We start from the raw sequence: 23,874 nt of genomic DNA, 5'->3' as shown, positions 1-23,874 counted from the left end.
ACAAATTCCGCACATGTAGGTCTACTTGATGGGGAAGCTTGCATGTGTTGCAATTCTCAAGCCTCAGAAAAGAGCAACTACATTTGTAGCTTGGTCCGACAACTTGAAACTCCACATTTTAAGTTGTTCTTTCTACTGAAATAATTCGATTTTAAAAGTTATGAATGCTAATTCATGAGTCATGAGTAAATTTTTGTGAAATAAGTTGGGGAGTCTTTCTGCCTGCACACATGGAATTCATTTGACAAATCATTTTATTAACAGGAAAAAGAAAATATATACAAGACTTGTTGGCGACAGTGGAGAATACAGTTTGCCCAACAGCTTGCCATGAAAAGGATGTACAATTATAATGAGAAGCACCTGTTAGCCCAGGTTTGTCGTGGTTTTTTTTATGATAAAACAACTATATAATGTCTGATAACTTCTATGAAGGGAAATCACAATAAACTAAAGTGACTATGGTTTGGAGAAGTCTCATGTTCTCAACAAAGAATAATTAATGTAGTTTAGCTATTTGAGCACATTATTTATTTATCTGACGATAGGTCCATGCCTGGTAATAAGCCTACCTACATAATTAACAGTTCAGTATACAAATGCTATTTCACTATAACCCTGTCATAAGCACATGGCCTAAAGTGAGTCAGAGAATATATATATCAACCCTCTGGGCTTAAAAAAACTATCAGATTGTGAATGGGCTTTGTTAACTTAATAGATAAGTATTGTACATGTATTTTTTACAGGTGTTTGTGGCCTGGAAGAGTTTGAGTTTGAAGAAAAAACCAATCAAGTATTTGACATCGTCGCCAGTCCCATCTTCCATTCCTGTACTGCGCCTCCCCAACACTGGTCTTAGTTCAGGGGAGTCAACTCCGACACCAAGTCCCCGCCCTACTCAGATCCCAGGGCCTTTAAGTGCAAGAGGAAACTCAGGGTCAGGGGTCACAGGGTCAAGGTTGAGTCAGCGTAGGTCATCAGTACCTGGTATTATCCCCACAAGAAGAAACTAATTCTGTCTATTTCTTCTGATTTCTCAAGACTCTCTGAAAGTTGTTGTGGAACAGACATATTGACTGTACAAGGTGAAAAATGTACGAGGTATTGTCTTGGAAATTCATCAATCAGAACAAAGCCATTGTGTTAATTGTCTTGAAAGAAATGTTCTTGTTTGTGTTGATATGTAATGTGTGTTATTGGTAAATTGGTAAATGTAAGGTCAAATAAATTATCATGCAAGCCAAGCTGTGATATTGATTTATTCAAGTAACATGTTTTATATTATAAATACACGCATTTGTAAATTGGGCAAGTCGGTGTATTTCTTAACATGACAATTAAGAGGTAGCTGTCTGGGAAACTCATTATATATATTGTATCATAAAAAGTACTTCATATGATGAAGAGAACTTCAAACTAGTGTTTATATTCCATGTGATAATTCAGAAAATGACTGGAGCTTGCTCCATTAATATTCATAGATTATATTTTTTGGAGGTTGCTGAATATTTATTTTTCTTCACTGATATTTAAATATCTTGGTATTTGAAAATAATTTACATGTCATTGGTAAATGTCAACTTAACCATAAAATATGATTGCTAAATTGATAATCAAAATGTCTTGCCAATTTTAGTGTAGGTTTTAATCAGGTGTAAGCTAATATTGTATATTTCATGTGAATGGCTTTTCACCTAATGGGTTTATTGCCATTAGTGGGTCTTTCTTTTGAAAATAAAAGTTATTCATGAAGTAAACAAAAAACTAGATCTTTAATCTCACACCAATACTCAGAAATTAGATATCCAAACTTGAATGGACAGTATCAGAATGGGATTAAAGATCTTGTTTTAATCAGAGCTTTTATGAAGTTAAGTTATAAACATGGTTAGCCACTATTAGACCAGATATGACACTTTATCTATATTACATGTATTTACGTTTTGTGTGTGCGTGCTTTTTTGGTTTTGTTTTTTGTTTTAATTTAGTGCTAGTATTGTAAAGATAGACGGAGAAAAATTTGATCTAAGTTGCAAAACTTATAATTGTTTCTGAATCAAATTTATATGGCAAATTATAAGAATGACATAAATTAAAAGTAATACATATTGTATATTCAAGATACAGATTTGAGATGAATCCTAACTCTCATGATTGTACCAACATTTAAAAGAAAATGGAAGAAAAACCTTGTTTACCATTAAAGTTACCGCCATACAGATATTTCACATTTTTCAGTGACCCAATGTTTTGTACTAAGATGACATTTAATTTACTCAAAGACATTGTCATGTTTGTGCCAAAAAATTCTGGATCTATGCAGATTAGTTTGTGATGTATGTGAATGATTTAGTTTGTTTGTTCGAATTATTTGTTAGAACATTATTGTATGTTTTTAAGCCGATCTCACCTGGTCATGAATCATTGATCTTTCTCAAATGTCCTTTGTAGGTTCCCAAGTTGTGCATGTGATTCTGAATGTTGAAAAACAGTTTGCAGAGAATTCTGATATGAAAACAAAACCATAATTCTTATAAAATAGATAAAACAAGGGGAAAATATTAACTTAAATGTGTTGATTTTAATGGAGACCCTTTAAAACATATATTCAAGGAGAATGAGTTCAGGAAGACTATTAAATACTTCGCTGATAACACTTTTTGTTATTGCTATTTCTCAGGAACATATATTTCGAGAAACTACCATTTGAAGGTTCTTAACCCTTTCTCCCTTGTTCGATTTTGGGACCGATCAGAACAAAAGTAGCTATATTTTGTCCACAGAACAGATACCTGATAATTAAGATGAAATATCAAAGTGGAAGGTTATGGTACCTAGAACCAGTAAACATTATTTGATTGTGGATGATATACTAAGTATATTTATGTTTATTGATGAACGTTACTTTATGGCAAGAAAAACAAACAAATTTACAATTTTTTCGTTATATTTTAAAGGTTTATAATAAGCTGTGATTTGATTGTACATGATGTATTTTGTTTTTATTTATTTTGTCCAAAGCACGTGTGATATTTTTAGAACTTGTGTAGTACAGCCCAATATCTTGTTTTGTGTTTTACATGTCTCAACATTGTAGTTTGTGTATTAAATGTTGATTTATAATATTTCATTTATTTATTTTTCATGCTTTCATACTTTTTTATTATCTTAGAATACTTTTATTTATTTATATATTTCATATCCATGTTATAATAATGGTATTACAATGCATAGGGATGATAATGTAGTGGTTGGAATACAAACAATGAAATAAGAGAATTTTTCTAATGATGATAAATCAGTATAAAAAATGTTTATTGCATTGCTGTATTAATAGACAAATATATTTCAAATCATTTCTCATAGTGAAGTCCCAAAAGATGGACAAAATGACATCTGAAGTTGCAGATAATTCTTAAAACCTGTTATGTATTGTTTCAATTCATTATCATTGTTTCATTGATTATGCTTCATAATCTACGGTGTATTTCAAAATGATCTAATGTCAGTCTAAAAATTAAAGTTCAAAATGAGAAAGAAACTGGAAATCTGCGAAAAACTGAAATAATTGTATCTTGATATAGAATTGTTTTGTGAAATTAGCTAGAACAAGTGCCTCCAGAGAACCTTATAATTTGCAGGCTGTTTATCCGGTTTGAGATGGAGCCTTATAAGATGGCCTGTTTATCCGGTTTGAGATAGAGCCTTATAAGACGGCCTATTTATCCAGTTTTAGATAGAGCCTTATAAGATGGCCTATTTATCCAGTTTTAGATAGAGCCTTATAAGATGGCCTATTTATCCAGTTTTAGATAGAAACTATGTGTACAGCCTATTTATCCGGTTTGAGATCATTGGTGCTGACATGATAAATGTCTTATTTTTCATATTTATTTATTTAAATACTTGTTTAGGGTTTGTGTAGGACAATTCTCAAAGTAAAATTTTGTTGGGAATAAAAACTGTTTGAAATGGTATGTTTTTGTTTCGTTTTATTTAGCCTCGTGACAAATGATACAAAGTCCCTTGTGACAAATGATACAAAGTCCCTTGTGACAAACGACACAAAGTCCCTCGTGACAAACGACACAAAGTCCCTCATGACAAACGATACAAAGTCCCTCTTGACAAACGACACAAAGTCCCTCATGACAAACGACACAAAGTCCCTCGTGACAAATGACACAAAGTCCCTTGTGACAAATGATACAAAGCCCCTCGTGACAAACGATACAAAGTCCCTCGTGACAAATGATACAAAGTCCCTTGTGACAAACGACACAAAGTCCCTCATGACAAACGACACAAAGTCCCTCGTGACAAATGACACAAAGTCCCTCGTGACAAATGATACAAACCCCCTCGTGACAAACGATACAAAGTCCCTCGTGACAAATGATACAAAGTCGCTCGTGACAAATGATACAAAGTCCCTCGTGACAAACGACACAAAGTCCCTCGTGACAAATGACACAAAGTCCCTCGTGACAAATGATACAAAGCCCCTCGTGACAAACGATACAAAGTCCCTCGTGACAAACGATACAAAATCCCTCGTGACAAACGATACAAAGTCCCTCTTGACAAACGATACAAAGTCCCTCGTGACAAACGACACAAAGTCCCTCATGACAAACGATACAAAGTCCCTTGTGACAAACGATACAAAGTCCCTCTTAACAAACGACACAAAGTCCCTCGTGACAAACGATACAAAGTCCCTCTTAACAAACGACACAAAGTCCCTCGTGACAAACGATACAAAGTCCCTCTTGACAAACGACACAAAGTCCCTCATGACAAACGATACAATGCCCCTCATGACAAACGATACAAAGTCCCTCTTGACAAACGATACAAAGTCCCTCGTGACAAACGACACAAAGTCCCTCATGACAAACGACACAAAGTCCCTTGTGACAAACGACACAAAGTCCCTCGTGACAAATGATACAAAGTCCCTCATGACAAACGATACAAAGTCCCTCATGACAAACGATACAAAGTCCCTCATGACAAACGATACAAAGTCCCTCTTGACAAATGATACAAAGTCCCTCTTGATAAACAATACAAAGTCCCTCGTGACAAATGATACAAAGCCCCTCATGTATTGATCAATCAACACAAACTTGTTTGAGGTATTCTCATACTTGGCCAATATCTGAATTGTAATCAAAATCTGTTAAAAAGCTGAATCTAGATGTAACTGGAGCGACAACACTGATTTTAAGTGAGCATACATATACATACAAACAGAAGAGAGATATATTACAGGATATGGACAGAGGTATGAACTGACAGACATCATGTATACTTTATATATCCCCGTCCTCATTATCATATACTTGTACTTAATTAAGTTGTGAAACAGAAAAGAGAGTTTGATTTCTTAAGTTAATTACTGTAACTTTAATTGATGACAAATGCATATAAACTTTCACAAGTTACTTGATATAATTAATCAGGTATAACAAAGTAAATTGTTATTAAAGAGATAAATTACAGATGTTTCTAGGATCACTCACCTGTCATTAAACATTCTAACACAATGAAATGAAAGTAAACACAGTAAATAATACTACTCAATCAATTATACCAAATTCCAAGACAGTAGGCCTCATTGCTTTTACTTTTTGACTTTTTTTTAAAGGTGACAAAAAAGACTGCGTTATGAATTTCAACAACAATAAAGATTTAATGTTTATATACATAAAATATTAAGATTTTGAGACAAACTCAAAGTACATTGTAAATACTTTTGAATGAAAATCTGCATTCATCCAAGAATGCGCTATATTATTCAAATTTGTCTTTAACATATAACAAAAAAATTAATTGGGTAAAAATCTTTTCATTATCCACATAAAAAAATACATAAACAGATAGGCAAGTTGGATTAAGAGGTTTGATATGACAAACTTAAAATAAAAATTTTAAAAATGTACTTGAAAATTGCACGAGATTTTCTAGAACTTTTAGCTGCCATAAAACCAACTTTACGTATGTTATATATGTAAATGTATATATAGCTGTTGGACGAGTTGATAGATGTCAACTTTATTATTGAGCGAATGATATGAAAGGATTTCATTCTATTTCAATATCATTAATATCATTTAAATGTTGTTATTTGTATATTCAAAAGTTAAAAAATCCACAATAATACAGTAACAATGATGAGAAATTGTCACATGGACAATTCTTCAATCTTTCATGTAGTACTTTTTTCTTTTTTCTTTTTGCAATAAATAAATTTGTAAACTAAATTGAAACAAATGAGTTTGAATTAAACCAAAAAGTATGCATGCTTGTAAGAAATGATGTCAAGTACAAGAATTATTTTGAAAGCATGCAGCTGTGAGCAGGATATTGCATATGCAGAATCCTTAAATTTCTGGGAGGAGACATGAACGTTTCATATCTACTGATATACCCTTGTCTCCGCATCATACACTAAATCTACTTAATAGAAAACTCGAGTTTTAAAACTCACTGATTCAACAAGAAAGCAGTCTGTCTCTCTCACGCTGGAAAAAGTAGAATGATTCCCCAAGGAGGACAGGTGGGGGTCGCTTGTCCAGGATGTAATGATGGGGCCGGCAGTCTCCAACAGGTTGAAACTGCAGCATCTGCTGGTTCAGGGCCAGCCAGTCAATCTGAATGGTCGGATAGTAGGTACGCAGCCATTGGTAGTACTTCAGTGTTGGGAACGGAATCTTCACCCGAATGATGTCCATCAAATAAGGATCGTCCATAACACAGTGCTCTATTGGGATAGACACAGCTTTAGACATCTCTGTGATCTGTTCGTTTTCAACAATAAGGTAGTCAATGTATTTAGCTATAAGACCTTTATGTCCAATATCACGTACTTCATCTGAATTTACCTCGGGCGACAGGATCAAGAAGAAACGATCTGAATCATTGTCCTTTGTTTGTAGTGGATGTAGAGCATGTTCATATGGTTTTTTCTTCACCATGTAATTATTCATGACATCTATAAATGCAGGGCTTTTATCATTGTTGACAGTCTTGGCAGAATTTGACCTCCTTCGTCGCTTAGCCATGTGTGGCAACATTTCATCAGGTCCTTGACTCTTCGATCGTATTGGCTGGAAATACTGGTCTTCAGAGGACTGCGATGAACGGGGATAGCTAACAAAGTCTCCAAATCCTTGGACAGTTGGGTCTGGGGTTGAAATATTAGTAGGGAGGGGTTGACTTTGTATAGAAGGACTCCCAACATAGGATGAGCCTTGATTGTTCTGTATCATATTGTCTATAGTCTCTTGGGAAAGATTCAAATAATTTCCTGACTGGAAAGTTGGGAGTCCATTATAATGTGAATCCTCTACCATTGGGCCAAAGGGCATGCCTTGCTCTACAGGGATTATAGCATCATGATGGTCTCTCCGCTCATACAAAGCTTCCGACTGCTTATTTTTTCCAATATTAGAGTGATGAGTGTAAGGGGAGTTCCCTGGAATCATTGGGCCATATCTGTACCCATTGTTAATCTGTTCACCTGCCAGTTGTTCACTGGCCATATCATGCTGGACCCCAGCTTTGAGGGCACCAGTAAAAGACATAGGATCCTTTTGATTGGCTGTGTCAACTAGTTGATGATATGACTGCTGTCTCTGGTCCCATCCTGGAATCCCCATGTTCCTGTGTTGGGGAGTTGGGACATTGATCTGACCCTGCTCCCACCCTAGGGCTCCTGGGTCACTAGGTCTTGGCATTTGGTTCTGGTCTCTACATACATTGTCTACTGTTCCATGGAAGCTGTGGCTTCTCTGACACTCCTGTCCCAGTTGCTCCTGTCCTGTTCTGTTGTGGTACAAAATCTGTGATGCTGTTTGCCTTGTGGCTGGTGTTGACAAAGAATTACTAGCAGAGGGAATTGATTCACCTCCATTTTCACTAACACTCAACCCAGATTGGGATTCGAATGTGCAGCTGACTGGATGACCAGTAGGACGATGTTCCAAGTCGACCTGTACACCAGTATTATGGTGAACAGTTCCTGTACCAGAACTACCCTGCTTTTTTGGTTTGTGCTCCAAGTAATTAGCCACATTGATGCCTTGTGCTGGACTTGAGGTCCCATAAGCCATGTTACTATAGTTAGGGTAGCTAGGTTGGTCGAGACAAATTGTCGGCTGTATTTCAGACAGATGTATATCACGGTCAAGTCGAGTGAGGAGTTCAGCAGCTATCAAGGATTCCTGGTCACGACCTTCCAGTAGACTAGAGAGGATAGTTCCTTTTGGTTCAGAGTTCATATCTGCTCCATCTCCTTTCTTTTGCAAATCAACATTTTTGGGCACATCACATTTTGTGGTCTTCTTCAAAGACTCCACCCTTTGACTGGCAGTGATTTCTGTTGGTTGGTCAGACATTACATCTGTCGGCTGATAATTTGTGTAGGAATTTCCTTGAGGATCATGACATTGGGATGATGATGAATATTTCTGAATTCCATTGGATGAAATTTTTGTCAAGGTCTGAGAGGATTCGTTTGGAGTGCTACCTTCATTTGTGTTTTCTTTTTCTACATCAAGGATGTCTTCATCATTTTCCAGACAGTTCATTCTTGCCATCACCTCGGCAGCTTTTTGTGTAGCCAATATGTCCTCATTACTTGACCGAGACACCTGACTGGGAATAAATGTCCGATCCCACTGCTGTTCAGATTTTGAACTTTGGTCTTTGTGGTGCATATATACATCTGGTTCCTCCAATGTGGTTTTTTGACCTACAGATTCCTTTTCAAGAGACCTGTTCAACTTGTGGTGACCATTGCTCTGTGATATTGGTGACTTTATATTTGTAGTAAGATCAACAGTCTTGTGTGAGGTTGTGTCACTGTTTCCTCTCTCACAACTCCTGTTGTCCTTGTTGTCTTTGATCAGAGGTTGTACTTCATCACCAATTCCTCTCAAGTTTCTACCATTTTCTGTCAAAACACAAAATATAAACTAATACATACACTTCTATCAACTAACTCTCACGCCTTGTTTTATATAACTTATTATGAAGTAAGATAATGTACTGTATTTATCCTGTAATAAGCCAAGGGCCAACACTTACCAGCACTCAATGACAAACTTACTGAATGATGGCAATGAAATAGCATTTTTGACATAATCGCTTAGGGTGTAATTAGGTAGTAACATGAATTACATTTTGTAGGAATAATTCTTACTAAAGCTAGTTCAACAACATCAAAGTCAGGGTTTGTACTGATCTGTATATAATGTCTTATTTCACACAAAGTGTAGATGAAATCTATAGCACTGGAATTGTCAAGACAAGATTTTGTCCACAAACATCAGATAAGGGGCATAACTCTACAGGAATGACACTACACCTCATACTATGTAAAAACTAGGAGTTGTCCAAACAAGATTCAGTTTAAAACACAACTGCCATAAAGATTATAGGCAAATAAAAAAAATAAGTGCAACTGCCCAACTTCAGTGTTAGTTGACTGCATTTTAATGAAAATTGTAGGGGTCAATGTATGGACAAAATCCTGACACAATTTGTTTGAATCAGATGAAGGGACAGCCAGATTCCAGAAACTATTTTGTGGGGGTATATACAGTTTTATGAACAAAGAACTCAAACACAGACTGAAGTTATACGACTATTTATTATACTAATACATTGGGCTAAAGGGCTATAACAGCTGTGGTGCTTAACTCTCTCTTGTAGATGACCTGGCCAATATAATTATAATAGATACATTTACACTAAAACTGAATTTAAGCTAGCGTAGACTGTATATGTAGCTATATATATAGAAAAGCTGTTCCTGTTGGCCAGGCCATGTAACTGAGTCGAGTGAACTTATCAGTAGATATAAACGAATTCTTGGGAGACTTACGAATTACAAATGATGTAAAATGCCCCACTCGGTAATCATTAATTGCTGCAGAGCGGGGTGCCATAAACCCTAACTCCCTTAATAAGGAAGGGGGAAAAACGGTACGATTTGTCCATGCTCGGAAACAGCTGGCAAGTGTTTACTCACTTAGACTGCCTTATGAATTTCGAATAGAAAAACAGCTGCTATAACCCCAGGCATCACCTGAAATGGTCGTGTGGTGGGGAGGTGGCGGTAATAATTTTTTCGCAAAACTTCTATCTTCACCGAAAAAACTGCTGAAGAGAATGACCAATCACGTGACTGGACTGACCAATCACGTACTTGCTATCAAGCTGACCAATCACTATGTATCCTCTGCTATTACTACTAACTATCTTACTACTATACATATGATACAAGGATCGTAGATATTAGCAACAGATCGTCTTAGTTCATAAACAGCATTTATGTATAACACATAAATTTATATTTATGAACAAAGAACTCAAACACAGACTGAAGTTATACGACTATTTATTATACTAATACATTGGGCTAAAGGGCTATAACAGCTGTGGTGCTTAACTCTCTCTTGTAGATGACCTGGCCAATATAATTATAATAGATACATTTACACTAAAACTGAATTTAAGCTAGTAATACATTAGAAATTTACAGAAAGTGGTCATTGCCCATGTAATAAGATTTAAAAAAAACTATCAAATTTCACAAACATTTTTTTAAAAGACATTCTTTTTTAAAATTTGTACTTCGTTCAATTTCATCAGAAAATAGACATTTGCTTTGGTGGTGACCACATTAATGGTAGCAAATGCAACAATGTAAAGATATGGACTCACCGTTGTGTGTGGCATTCCTTGGGCTATCCTGGGCTGGGTTCTTTCTCAGTCTTCTTTGTTTGTGTATGGGACTCTGGATACCTTCAGATTCAGTAGTTGATCCTTCAGAATTGAGTCCAACACCATCCTGTATACTTATAGCTACAAGAAATTCATGAAAAGTAAATGCACCGATATATTCATAAAATGAGCAATGATTAGAATAATTATAGGTGAATCTATGTGAATTTATTGAATGTTCAAAAATTATCAGTTCCTGTAAATTAGTGTAAACAATAAAGGGAAACAAATTATAATTTGGCATTTTCTAAATTGAATACAGATATTTAAGCACCAAGTGATTTGGGAAATATCAAAATGCTTGTAGGATACATCTTTCAAAATCCGAAAATTGTGTATACATGTAGGTACCTTAAGTTCTTGAAGTGTGCCAATTATGTTGAAGTAATTAGGGATGTTTGACAATAACAGAAAAGACCCAGGATGAGGTAGTACTTGATTATAAAGGATTGGATGGTCACAACACAATTTATTGGTGAAACACTATACAGATCAGTGTGATAACTAGGATACACTGTAATATGAAGTCATGGAATGTCCTACCTCTCCGCAAACTAGCAACATGACCTAATCTCTAGGTGTACACAGGGATCAATCTAGGGATTTTTCACTACTATTTAAGGGTAATTTTTTGTTCCATTTTCCTCTCCAAATTCTGTTTTCCTAATTAACCATTTGCTGTTTTTACATGGAAAATGTGTTTTTAAGGTAATAAACTGTAGTCCTGTGTCTTTGTAATCAAAATGCTATAGGAATCAAACTGCTCTTTACCTGGTGACACCTTAGGACTACAGAACCGCTGTTTCCTCTTCCTACTACTCTTTGGTGTTGACTTTGGGCTCACCTTATATCTCACTGTTAGAGGAATGTGTGTTATAGTAGTGATGAGAAACATAACAGATGACAATTTATTCAAATTTCCTATAAAATAGATAAATTATCAGTTGTCATATTATTTTGCGTAAATTCAATTTCTAAAATGCCCATCCTATCACTTATGAATGAAATATATGAACAATTGACATAATGCTTTCTAAGTAGGCAATGAAATTATTGATTATTTGATCAGATGATGTTAAACAATTTTAAATCCAAACATCTTCCCACCACCAATTCATAAATATATAAATACATGCATTAAAATTATGAACTTTAGCAAATCTATATAGTGTTCAAGGGCTGTCTAACTGAAATGTTTAGCATTTCCAACACTCAATTTTTGAGTTATCACCCCTGAAATTGAGCTCTCTTTTGTCGGGGAGGTAGCAAACCAACATGTCGGACTAGAATCAAAAGGCAAGCTGTTGCCTCATCGTTGCCATGATGCCAGCACATTTCTGCTGTTTGCCAGAATGGCTGAAATGAGAAATCTTCATAAATTTTTCAAATTTTGATAGATAGAGAGTGTAAAATCCTTTTCGCTGCCATACCGGAAAAAATATGAATGTATTCCGAGAAAGTGGACTGATAGTGACTGGTCCCCGAACAAAATTTGGCAAATTGTTCTCGTTATTTTGAGGATGGGAAATCCACCGTCCCAAAGTTGCCCGATATATTAACTGGAGTTTATCAAAACCTACCCAATACTAAGGAAGAGCTTGCAAGGGGAGATTAGCTCGGAAATTGCGTATTGTTAAAACTGTTGGGACGATTATCGACTTTGACTTTTAACACAGACTTATAATGGTTCTTAAGTCTTTTCATCAAAGCAAATTATTTTTTTGCAGGAAAAGGTTTTTTGATAGCCTGGTGAACATGACAATATATTTTTTTAAATAAGATTATTTTCAAGCCTGAAAGAAAAGGATGTGTATTTATAGGCATAATTTTACAAAAATTACCATTTTCATTCTTTTCTGCAATTGCTTGCTTGTGGTTGCCATTTTCCCTGTCCTCCATATGTCAAGCTGTGCACTCCACTTGATATTCTTTCAAATAACAGCTAGAATTCAAGGTCTGGATGAAGTGGGTTGCAGGACTAGGACAGATTGGTACAAAATATTTAAATCATAGATAAGCTCAATTTTGTCTACAAAGTATCCTAGAGATTCTATTCTTGAAATTCTTTCTCTTTTTTTTTTATGAATGCACAACTGTACATTACGGTTACCTTTGTGGCCTTTGCCTTGTCACTTGCCTTGACACTTGTATAAGCTCTTCACTACTGGAGATACTTATTGAAGTTATTCATAGATATGGTTATTACTTTTGTAACAGGAGGGGAAAAATACAACCAGACATTTGAGCTAGCTGGCCAGGTCCACAACACCATTTACAATTTATGTACATGTAGATCTGTAAAAGTTTGGATGAAATTTGAAATGGACATTAATATGTAAATGGCTCTTCAGACAGGATTTAAAACAACTTATTTCTTAAACAGTTTGTTGGAGTTGCCCCTAACTCTGTATCATATAGCAGTATGAATAGCTTCTTCTTATCAAGGATATCTATATGCAGTGAACTCGAGTTTATAATTATTGTTATTAGTTCAACCTAGCCAAAGTTTCCTCTGGCCCTGACACCATGTCTGGAGACACTTTACATGGTGTCAGGGCCAGAGGAAACTGGGGCTAATTTCAAACATGTTGTTCTTAAGACTCTTGTCCTCAAGTATGTGAATAGACTAAATAGACTGAATACCCATCCTGAGTGGTCATTCTGGAGTTTTTTTAATCCTAAAAGTCTGTTGGATGCACTTCGCTGGTCATTTTCAATGCAGTTTGATCATTCTTAAGCGCACAGATGACCAGATTTGGGTGGCATATTCTAGCATTATCTTTGATTTGGAGTTGAAAATCATATTCCTTGCAGTACTTAACAAAAATGGAATTTCATACTTTTAGTCTCTTTGTCAAATTAATATGTTCAGTCGTGTTGTTTTTCAATGGAAAATGTAGGCATTCACGGCAGAGACATACCTTCTAAGAAGCTGGAGACAACGAACAAGAGTTTCAATTTGAAGGACGAAATCGACAACTTTTTCTTACGTGAGGCCTATAACATAACATATTGTCATCAACTTAACATGAATAAGAATTGACAATGCTGTCACTAACCTGATGCCAATGAATATATTTTGTACGTATCAAATGAAGACATACCAAGATGGTGGCAAAGGCTGGATAGGACTAAGTAATCATTGCTAGGCTTGATGCTACGAAAAAATATTAAAATTTCAGCATCACGCCATTGATTTCAGTTTATACTGGCAGTTGATTTCTACTGTGAAATTTTACGGATCTACTATTTCATAGATGTCACAGATAATTAATTTTGTACAAAGAACAATAATATACCTAAAGTTTTAAATTTTTGATCAATACCTACTTATATTCGATTCAAAATCACAGTTCTTGACCAATCAATATCCGTTCCTGTTTACACGTCTGCTACAAAACGACATGCATCATGGGATTGACGAGAAAAAAACACGGAGTTATGTCCCTTCGAATGTAGTTTAGCTGGCGGCAAAATTATCAATATATATTTTGTAAAATTCTAAAAAAAAAGGAGAGAGAAAAAAGAGTAAATTTCTTGTTTACAACCGATCTAGAGTCACTATACTTGTATTTCATTGACTTTGGGAAAACACAGATAACATTTTAAGTTAACTTAATTCAAGCACTTTTATAATACTAGAGTTCTATGTACAGTAGGTAATTTTATGACTATAAATTCGCAACAGAGCTCGTATTCATAAAACCTTTGCCGTGCTCAAATACAGGAGGCCGGGCTCGCACGACCCTATTTTATGATATATTTATGCGGATAGATCTCTGAAGAAAGGCGTTATTTGGCTGTATTAGCCCCAGTATTCCATATTCTCGTTTCTCTATCTTCATAAGGGTTCTACTACCGGTAACTTCAGCTTTAAGTGATTATATTAGGCCAGCGATGTCCGAACTAACCCGACGAAAGGACAAGTTCGGTCACCCCCGAAGAAAATATGCCCCTTCCTACCCTTCCCCTCCCCTACCCTTTCCCGGGGAGAGTTTCGTTCGCCCACAGTTAACCTGTACTATGTTGATTAAAAAAAGTATATAGATCAATTATAAAAGCCTAATAGCGGAACAAAATGTCTCACGTCCATAAATTATAAAGGAAAAACCAGATTTTGGCTCGCATATGTAATGACAAAGTCTAGTATCACCACGACATATTTTTCCTTGTTTTTTTCTCCAGATTTTAGGTGACATCTGCTTTCTATTGATCCTTTCATAAAATGTAAATTTTGATAAATAAAAATGTAAATTTTATCTATTTTATAACAATTGCGAAACAAGTCATATCAACTTGAACACTGAAGCGCGCGAGGGGTCGTATTGTGTGAGGGGTCGTATTGTGTGATGGGTCGTATTGTGTGAGGGGTCGTATTGTGTGAGGGGTCGTATTGTGGTAGGGTTCGTATTGTGTGATGGGTCGTATTGTGTGAGGGGTCGTATTGTGTGAGGGGTCGTATTGTGGGAGGGGTCGTATTGTGTGAGGGGTCGTATTGTGGGAGGGGTCGTATTGTGTGAGGGTCGTATTGTGTGAGGGTTCGTATTGTGTGAAGGGTCGTATTGTGGGAGGGGTCGTATTGTGGGAGGGGTCGTATTGTGGGAGGGTCGTATTGTGTGAGGGTCGTATTGTGTGAGGGGTCGTATTGCGTGAGGGTCGTATTGTGTGAGGGGTCGTATTGTGTGAGGGGTCGTATTGTGTGAGGGGTCGTATTGTGTGAGGGTCGTATTGTGTGAGGGTCGTATTGTGTGAGGGGTCGTATTGTGTGAGGGGTCGTATTGTGGGAGGGGTCGTATTGTGGGAGGGTCGTATTGTGTGAGGGGTCGTATTGCGTGAGGGTCGTATTGTGTGAGGGGTCGTATTGTGTGAGGGGTCGTATTGTGTGAGGGTCGTATTGTGTGAGGGTCGTATTGTGTGAGGGGTCGTATTGTGTGAGGGGTCGTATTGTGGTAGGGGTCGTATTGTGGGAGGGGTCGTATTGTGTGAGGGGTCGTATTGTGTGAGGGTCGTATTGTGTGAGGGGTCGTATTGTGTGAGGGGTCGTATTGTGTGAGGGGTCGTATTGTGGGAGGGGTCGTATTGTGTGAGGGTCGTATTGTGTGACAGTGAGGGGTCGTATTGTGTGAGAGTCGTATTGTGTGAGGGGTCGTATTGTGTGAGGGGTCGTATTGTGTGAGGGTCGTATTGTGTGAGGGTCGTATTGTGTGAGGGGTCGTATTGTGTGAGGGTCGTATTGTGTGAGGGTCGTATTGTGTGAGGGTCGTATTGTGTGAGGAAACCGGAGAATCCAGGGAAAACCGATATGGTCGGGCAGGTCACCCCATACCTTTACACGTCCGGTCGGGGAATCGAACCCGACACAGTTTGTTTCAGGACGTAAGAATATATGAGGTAAGGGGTGGCAGAATAGGAACGACCGTTGGCTTCGTATGACGGAGATGTACCGGGTTATCTGTAAAATCTATGTAATTAATGTTGGTAGCTGATTTCAAAGACTTAGTGTAGTTCTGAAGAGTCATATAAGAATACACTGAGGAATAGTAGAAAGTATAGTAGAAAGTATAGTAGAAAGTATAGTAGAAAGTATAGTAGAAAGTATAGTAGACAGTATAGTAGACAGTATAGTAGAAAGTATAGTAGACAGTATAGTAGAAAGTATAGTAGAAAGTATAGTAGAAAGTATAGTAGAAAGTATAGTAGACAGTATAGTAGAAATAAATAAATATCTACAACCAGATGGAAGCAGCAAATCCCATTTTCATGTTTTTCTCCCTTTTTATTAACTGCAATGTATTTAATTATTTGATCAAATTCCAACTGATGTTTCCACATTAGACTATATTGTCATTATGATACGATGTTGTGTTTTATCATGTCTATGCTGTTATGTAACGTCAACCTATATATATATAGGTGTCAGATTTATATAAGTGTCTTGACACTTGTTTCTAATTCCCTTTTGTATCATTTATAGGTTGTATATATACATGTATTGTTAAATGGAAATTGAAAAATAAAACTGTTTAAACTAAAAGACATATCAGACAAAAAGACGAAGCACGTGAGAGTTTATTTGCATATCGCATGTACATGTATTTATAACTTTATCGAGGTGTATCATTGACAACAGGCATTTGTTCCCTCAGCTTATTTTCACGTCTCTTTCGGGCCGCCTCGGTGGTTCTAGCCGCCTTTAGGTTCCGTTCCTTAATCGTCATTTCACGGTTCGATTTTGCTCTGTCCATCTTCTCTTCAATTGCTATCAGTCTCTTGCAGTACGACGGGTCGAGATCTCTCGACAGTCGAACGTTGTGGTACACCTGGTAGTATGGAGAGAGATAAATCATGTGAGTTCCGTTGTGTTTTTTTGTCACCAATTTCAATCGTAAATTCTACACCGCCGTCTCGCCTCTTTGGTATGATGCCCTCTGCCCACAGCTGCTGCAAAACCATTCGTTCAGTCTTTCTTGTCAAAATTAACATAGGTGTCCCGGTATTTAGAGCGCCGCCAGCCGTATTGTCAATAAATGGCACAACCTGCCAGGAAAAATAAAAAAATAAATACAACAATGAAAATGTCAAAATGTTGTTGTTGACGGTGTTGTTGTTGATTTTGTTGTTGTTGTTGTTGACGTTTTTGTTGTAGTAGTAGTAGTAGTAGTTGTTGTTGTAGTAGTAGTAGTTGTTGTTGTTGTTGTTGTTGTTGTTGTTGTTGTTGTTGTTACACTATTACCATACCTTATTATGCTGCAGTCTCCTTAATAGTGAGCTCAATGTAAGTCTACGTTTGTGTCCGCCTTCTCCTTTAGATTCGATACAGCCCATAGTGTCTGATCCCAATTCAATGTAAACTGTTTGCCACAAATGGTAACTAATTGTACATAGTGAGTCACATATGTGACGTCATAATAGGTAATATTTATGACGTCATCGTAACGGTATGATTACTGATACTGATCTTAGTTCTATCCATACGCCTGAACCCCCCCCCCCCCCCCCCCCCTGTTATATGTACGTCCTCTTGAGGAGCTCTCTATATCGTGAAACCATTTTTGAATAAACTGTTCTTGCAATCTTTATTTAATGATTTCTATTAAATGTACATGTGTTTTGAAAATCCCAAATAAAATCTAAACCGGTTTCTGTAAATACATCATTAACATTCTTAATCCATTTGAAATTCATTGTTATATTTATGCGTATATTACTACACGTTTATAAATTTATATACAAAACAGAATAATTCTCCTTTTAGCTCCAATATAATTATAAAGATAATATCCCGATCTTTCTAAACGCCACGAAGTTCTGTGTGCTTCTTGTAACACCTAATAAAGGTTTGCTTTAATTTGTCTTTATACAAGAGTTTGATAACACCTATCTTCTAAGAATCAGGTAATGACCCTTTATTATAATATAACAGCTTAAATAATTCAACTGTGGTTTTTTAAACAAATAATTCAGTATTCCATTTAACCTTGAACCTTATTCATTTCTATATCCGTAATTTCACCATTCAAGAGATTATCTACCGTAATTTGATCAGAGTTACCTCCCTTATTTAGATTTTGTTATCAATTTCCAGAATGGTGTCAGATTATTTTAGGAAAATTTTCTCATTTCAGTTTCCATTTCTCTTGGTGTATTTCCTAAGATTTATTCAACGTTCCCCTGTATTATAAACCTGTTGTTGTTTTTTTAAGTTTAACTTTGTTTGACTTTTATCTACCCTATATTGACTTCTGCCCCTATTAAACTCTGATCTCTTAATATGACATTCTTGTATAAACCATGCTTTGTTTTTCTACTTCTATATGTTTTATTAACTTTTAAAACTTTTTCTCTCACTTTGTTCACTAAATTATTATTTTCAACAGGAGTGACTAGATCACTCGATTTTCTCGAAATCACGTCAAATCTATCAATAATTTCTTTAAATTTGACGTTATCGTCTTCTTCAATGTAGTTAACATTTAATACCTACTGTAGGTTACTGTGGTCTGGGTACTGTGGTCTGGGTAATGGGGTCTGGGTACAGGGGTCTGGGTACTGGGGTCTGGGTACAGGGGTCTGGGTACTGGTGTCTGGGTACTGGGGTCTGGGTACTGGGGTCTGGGTACTGTGGTCTGGGTACTGGGGTCTGGGTACTGGTGTCTGGGTACTGGGGTCTGGGTACTGGGGTCTGGGTACTGGTGTCTGGGTACTGGGGTCTGGGTACTGGGGTCTGGGTACTGGGGTCTGGGTACTGTGGTCTGTGTATTGGTGTCTTGGTACTGGTGTCTGGGTACTTTGGTCTGGGTACTTTGGTCTGGGTACTGGGGTATGGGTACTGTGGTCTGAGTACTGTGGTCTGGGGTACTAGTGTCTGGGTACTGTGGTCTTGGTACTGGGTACTGGTGTCTGGGTACTGGTGTCTGGGTACTGGTGTCTGGGTACTGGTGTCTGGGTACTGGTGTCTGGGTACTGGTGTCTGGGTACTGGTGTCTGGGTACTGGTGTCTGGGTACTGTGGTCTGGGTACTGTGGTGTGGGTACTGGGTACTGGTGTCTGGGTACTGGTGTCTGGGTACTGGTGGTCTGGGTACTGTGGTCTGGGTACTGTGGTCTGGGTACTGGTGTGTGGGTACTGGTGTCTGGGTACTGTGGGTCTGGGTACTGTGGTCTGGGTACTGGGTTTGGTCTGGGTACTGGGTACTGGTGTGGATGGTCTGGTATGGGTCGGGTACTGTGTGGTGTGTGGGTACTGGTGTGTGGGTACTGGTGTGTGGGTATGGGTCGGGGTACTGGGTCTGCGGTGACGGGGGGGGGGGTAGGGGGTGGGGTACGGGTTGGAGGGGGAGGGGGTCGGGTACTGGGGGGGACTGGGTAAGGGGTAGGGGGTGGGTATGGGGGGGGTGGGAGGGGGTCTGGGTGGTAATGTGGGGGAGTCTGGGTACAGGGGCTGGGTACTGGGGTCTGGGAGGGTCGTGGGGGTACTGGGGGTAACTGGTTGGGTACTGGGGTACTGGTGGGTTGGGTACTGGGGTGGGGTGGTACTGGGGTACTGTGGTATGGGGTTGAGGTACTGGTGGTTGGGTTGGTGGAGGGTTGGTCTGGTGGGTACTGTGGTGGGTACTGGGGGGTATGGGTACTGGTGGGTCTTGGTGGTATGGGTTGGGACTGGTCTGGTACTGGAGAAATTCGACGGTGTCAGTTTAGGTATGTGGGTACTGGGTCTGGGTAAGGCTGGGTACTGTGTGTGGGAAATGGTCTGGGTACTAGGATGGTGTTCTGTCGGTTGGTAGTGGTACTGGTACTGTGGTATGGGTTGAATTGGAGGTCGGGTACATGTGGTCGTAGGGTTGGGAAGTGGTCTCTGGATGTAATGTGTGTGGACTGGTCTGGTACTGGGTAGGGTCTGTGGTTGAGGTACTGGTCGTCTGGGTACGTGTGGTTACTGGTTTGTATGGTGTATGGGTATTGGGTACTGGTTGGTACTGGGTACTGTAATATGGGTATGGAGTTCTGGGTAGGTGGTACGGGGTATTGGTGTCTGTGGGGTGAGTACGTGTAGGGGTATGGGTGTATGGTGTTTACTGTGGTCTGGGTACTGTGGTGGGGAACTGGGTGTTGGTTGTTACTGTGTGTGGGTACTGTGTTCTGGGTATGGGGTCTGGGTACTGGTGGTCGGCTACTGTGGCTGGGTACAGGGGTCTGGGAACTGGTGTCTGGGCTGTACGGTGTGGGTACTGTGGTTGTGTACAGGTGGTCTGGGTACTGTGGTTGGGTACTGTTGGTGTGGGTACTGGTGGTCGTGGGGAACTGGTGTTGGGTAACTGTGTGGGACGGGTTGGGTACTGGGTCTGGGTGTTGGTGGGTACTGGTGGTGTGGGTACTGGTGTGTGGGTACTGGTGTGTGGGTACTGGTGTGTGGGTACTGTGGTCTGGGTACTGGGGTCTGGGTACTGGGGTCTGGGTATTGTGGTCTGGGTACTGTGGTCTGGGTACTGGTGTCTGGGTACTGGTGTCTGGGTACTGTGGTCTGGGTACTGGTGTCTGGGTACTGGTGTGGTCTGGGTACTGTGGGGCTGGGGGCTACTGGTGTCTGGTACTGTGGTCTGGACTATGGTGTGGTACAGGGTCTGGGTACTGGGTTGGGTACTGGGTCTGGGTACTGTGGGTATGTGTGGTATGTGGGTGTGGTACTGGGGTCTGGGACTGGTTGGTCTGGGTACTGTGGTCTGGGTACTGGGGTCTGGGTACTGGTGTCTGGGTATGTGGCTGGGTACGGGGTCTGGGACTGGGGTCTGGGACTGTGGCTGGTACATGGTGTCTGGGTACTGGGTGGGTACTGTGTGGGGTACTGGTGGTCTGGGAGACTGGGTTGGGTGGTGGTCGGGTACTGTGTGTGGGTACTGTGGTTGGGTACGTTGTGGGTCGGTAGTGTGGTACTGGGTTGTACAGGGTCTGGGTACTGTGTGTGGGTACTGTGGTCTGGTACTGTGGTGGGTACTGGTGTCTGGGTACTGTGGTCTGGGTACTGTGGTCTGGGTACTGGGTCTGTGTACTGTTGTCTGGGTACTGTGGTCTGGGTACTGTGGTCTGGGTACTGTGGTCTGGGTACTGTGGTCTGGGTACTGTGGTCTGGGTACTGGTTACTGTGGTCTGTGTACTGTGGTCTGGGTACAGGGGTGTGGGTACTGTGGTCTGGGTACTGTGGTCTGGGTACTGGGGGGTCTGTGTGGGTTACTGGTCGGGTACTGGTGGTGGTACTGTGGTCTGGGTACTGGTGTGTGGGTCGGGTGGGTACTGGTGTCTGGGTACTGTGGTCTGGGTACTGGTGTGTGGGTACTGGGGTGTGGGTACTGGTGTGTGGGTACTGTGGTCTGGGTACTGGTGTGTGGGTACTGGTGTGTGGGTACTGTGGTCGGTTGGGGTACTGGTGGTGGGTATCTGGTGTGTGTGGTGAATGTGTCTGGGTACTGTGGTCTGGGTACTGGTGTGTGGGTACTGTGGTCTGGGTACTGTGGTCTGGGTACTGGTGTGTGGGTACTGGTGTCTGGGTACTGGTGTGTGGGTACTGGTGTGTGGGTACTGGTGTCTGGGTACTTTGGTCTGGGAACTGGGGTCTGGGAACTGGGGTCTGGGTACTGTGGAAATGAAAATTCACAAAACAGCAGTACAAACGTTTCTAAGACGATAATGCTTCGGTTATAACTGAACGCCATCTTCTTAGGTACATGTACTTTACGCATAGAAGACTAGTGACAATGGAAAATGCATATTTACTACAATACTCAATAAATATGTGTTACCATTAAAATCTGTTGCCTAATTTAATAAACGTGTATACATATCTGAATAAATTTGAATTAAGGTCCACGGTAAGATATGAGTCTCCAAACAAGAGTGTTTCTAAGTTGAATTCATCATTTAAAGAATTTAATTTTTTGATAAGGCCTATCCCGTTCATTTATAACAAGAGGAAAATCTATAAAGTAGTGAAGTTCATGTACATTCTCATACGGATTACAACAAGTTCATGCAGCATTATTTACAAAGTTTGCCCTAAATGGATCATAATTAAGGGAACTAAATTGGTGTATAAGCCTTGTATGCAGAATCATCTTACGATCACTGATCTCAAAAATATATGGGTGATGGAGACTATCAATCTGATGTAGGTAGTTAACGCGCTGCATCATTTAGGTGTTCCGACTGTGAGGTGTAGAGGTCACAGAGTTGGTAAGGGAGAGTCTACATTGAGGATTCGTGTTGTTTTTAATGTTTCGCAGAGCATTGCTTTCACAAATAATCATGGCGGAAGAAGATGGTTAAGAAAATATGTAGCTAATTTGTTGTGAATCTTATATATTTACATTTGCTCCGCATTTCCCCATTGCCACAATGCTAAGAGGCAGTTGCCACCATACGCCTATAACACCCAGTGCCTCAGGCTATAACACCCAGAGGGTCATGTGACATAAAAAAAAAGCGGTTTTTTTTTTGTTGGTTCAGTTTTTTCAAAGTTGACGGAAATGTTAAACAATGTAAATATAAGTATTGAACAGTGGTTTTTAATGTTGTTAAAGTCGATATGGCAGCAAGATGTATGGTGGGCAAATGTAGCATGGGTAACGGGTTCCCATGCCATTTGCCCACCATACATCTTGCTGCCATATCGACTATAACAACATTAAAGCCGCTGTTCATTGCTTAAATAGCAGTTGTAGTTTTTCTACATTTTCTACGACTAGAGTTTCTAAGTCTGTTTCATAACACAAACTATCAATACCGGCATATAATGGAAGGCCGGTAATGTTACAGAAAGATTTTCTGTGCGCCTTCTCTAGCTTTTCTGATTCCTTTGTCGGATTTTACGATCGCGAAATTGGACCTCGGCCGCCGAGATGAAAGGCGTGTATATTTAAACTAAGGAAGAGACGAGGAAACTCAAAATATATCGAAAGAAATGTCAAAATCTGGATAAAAAGGTGTCGTAGTCCCATAACGCAACTGCGTTCCGTGTTTTTTTCAATATTAGGTTTTAAATTAACGTTAAACATATGTATATTCTGAACCGTGTCAAATGATATATGTAGATTTCGTCAAACCTCGGGGGCTAAAGTCTCCCAACATTATCTACCACTTGTAACTCCGAAGGATTTTATAAAAGACACACATGGCACCAACACAATTCAATATAGAACGAGAGTCTGATACTGTAGCGCCAAATATGAATAAAGAAATAAGGACAAGTGACATTGTAGTATTGGGTGATGGCGCAGTAACAACCCAAGGTTTAGTCTTTTATCTAGGCAACCGGGTTGGATCCCCTGATCGGTTGTTGTCAAATTAATCAAGTTTATAAATAATATTGTTAAGTTGAAATTTCATGGATCATTAATTGTACTTCAGAAATACTGCCTTCTATGGCGTGAAAAAAAAACAATTAAAAAAAAGCCTGCAATATTTGAAAAAAAAAAGAGAAAAAGGCAATATTTGAACAACAAAAAATGCAATATTTTATAAGTTTAGAAATATTCTTAATCGTCCAATCAGACAAGTCGTTTCAGGTAGCTACACGAAGCTACAC

At 39.0% G+C, this 23,874-nt stretch overlaps 4 protein-coding genes across 6 annotated transcripts in view; 1 reads left to right on the top strand and 3 right to left on the bottom strand.

Annotated features, from left to right (window-relative positions):
• The window catches only part of LOC117344856, a 55,776-nt gene extending 51,796 nt beyond the window's left edge, over positions 1 to 3,980 (top strand). For all 3 annotated transcript variants that reach the window (XM_033907703.1, XM_033907705.1, XM_033907704.1), the window contains 2 exons: positions 265 to 375; positions 750 to 3,980. In XM_033907703.1, coding sequence (XP_033763594.1) covers positions 265 to 375; positions 750 to 1,016 — 378 coding nt within the window. In that variant the 3' untranslated portion in view covers positions 1,017 to 3,980. The remainder of the gene's footprint in view (positions 1 to 264; positions 376 to 749) is intronic.
• Positions 3,981 to 5,151: 1,171 nt separating this feature from the next.
• On the bottom strand, positions 5,152 to 14,209 carry LOC117344855. The gene is made up of 5 exons (XM_033907702.1): positions 14,131 to 14,209; positions 12,642 to 12,778; positions 11,572 to 11,655; positions 10,741 to 10,881; positions 5,152 to 8,965 (listed from the first exon to the last, which is right to left on the bottom strand). Exons 2-5 carry the CDS (start codon positions 12,697 to 12,699, stop codon positions 6,504 to 6,506), a joined length of 2,745 nt encoding a protein of 914 aa, XP_033763593.1. The 5' UTR covers positions 12,700 to 12,778; positions 14,131 to 14,209; the 3' UTR covers positions 5,152 to 6,503.
• A 2,645-nt stretch (positions 14,210 to 16,854) lies between these two features.
• Positions 16,855 to 17,730, bottom strand: LOC117344854. Its single transcript, XM_033907701.1, has 2 exons — positions 17,539 to 17,730; positions 16,855 to 17,337 (listed from the first exon to the last, which is right to left on the bottom strand). Exons 1-2 carry the CDS (start codon positions 17,623 to 17,625, stop codon positions 17,053 to 17,055), a joined length of 372 nt encoding a protein of 123 aa, XP_033763592.1. The 5' UTR covers positions 17,626 to 17,730; the 3' UTR covers positions 16,855 to 17,052.
• Positions 17,731 to 20,371: 2,641 nt separating this feature from the next.
• LOC117344728 (extensin-like) lies at positions 20,372 to 21,106 on the bottom strand. Its single transcript, XM_033907557.1, has one exon. It carries the CDS (start codon positions 21,104 to 21,106, stop codon positions 20,372 to 20,374), a length of 735 nt encoding a protein of 244 aa, XP_033763448.1.
• Positions 21,107 to 23,874: the final 2,768 nt, after the last annotated feature.

Source organism: Pecten maximus, chromosome 16, assembly GCF_902652985.1.
Source record: "Pecten maximus chromosome 16, xPecMax1.1, whole genome shotgun sequence".
NCBI lineage: Eukaryota > Metazoa > Mollusca > Bivalvia > Pectinida > Pectinidae > Pecten > Pecten maximus.
The sequence above is the reverse complement of the archived record's forward strand: the minus strand, read 5'-3'. Positions and strand labels throughout refer to the sequence as shown.

Bases quoted from the DNA above. Each gene is read 5' to 3' on its own strand.
- LOC117344855 (XM_033907702.1), bottom strand. From the start codon at position 12,699: ATGGAGGACAGGGAAAATGGCAACCACAAGCAAGCAATTGCAGAAAAG. The intron at 10,882-11,571 runs GTAAAGAGCAGT...AATTTCTTGTAG, and splicing joins TAGTCCTAAGGTGTCACCAG to CTATAAGTATACAGGATGGT. The intron at 8,966-10,740 runs GTGAGTCCATAT...GTGTTTTGACAG, and splicing joins AAGGAATGCCACACACAACG to AAAATGGTAGAAACTTGAGA.
- LOC117344728 (XM_033907557.1), bottom strand. From the start codon at position 21,106: ATGTACCAGCCACAGTCCCAGACCCCAGTCCCAGACCCCGTACCCAGC.
- LOC117344854 (XM_033907701.1), bottom strand. From the start codon at position 17,625: ATGGGCTGTATCGAATCTAAAGGAGAAGGCGGACACAAACGTAGACTT. The intron at 17,338-17,538 runs GTATGGTAATAG...TTTTCCTGGCAG, and splicing joins GGAGACTGCAGCATAATAAG to GTTGTGCCATTTATTGACAA.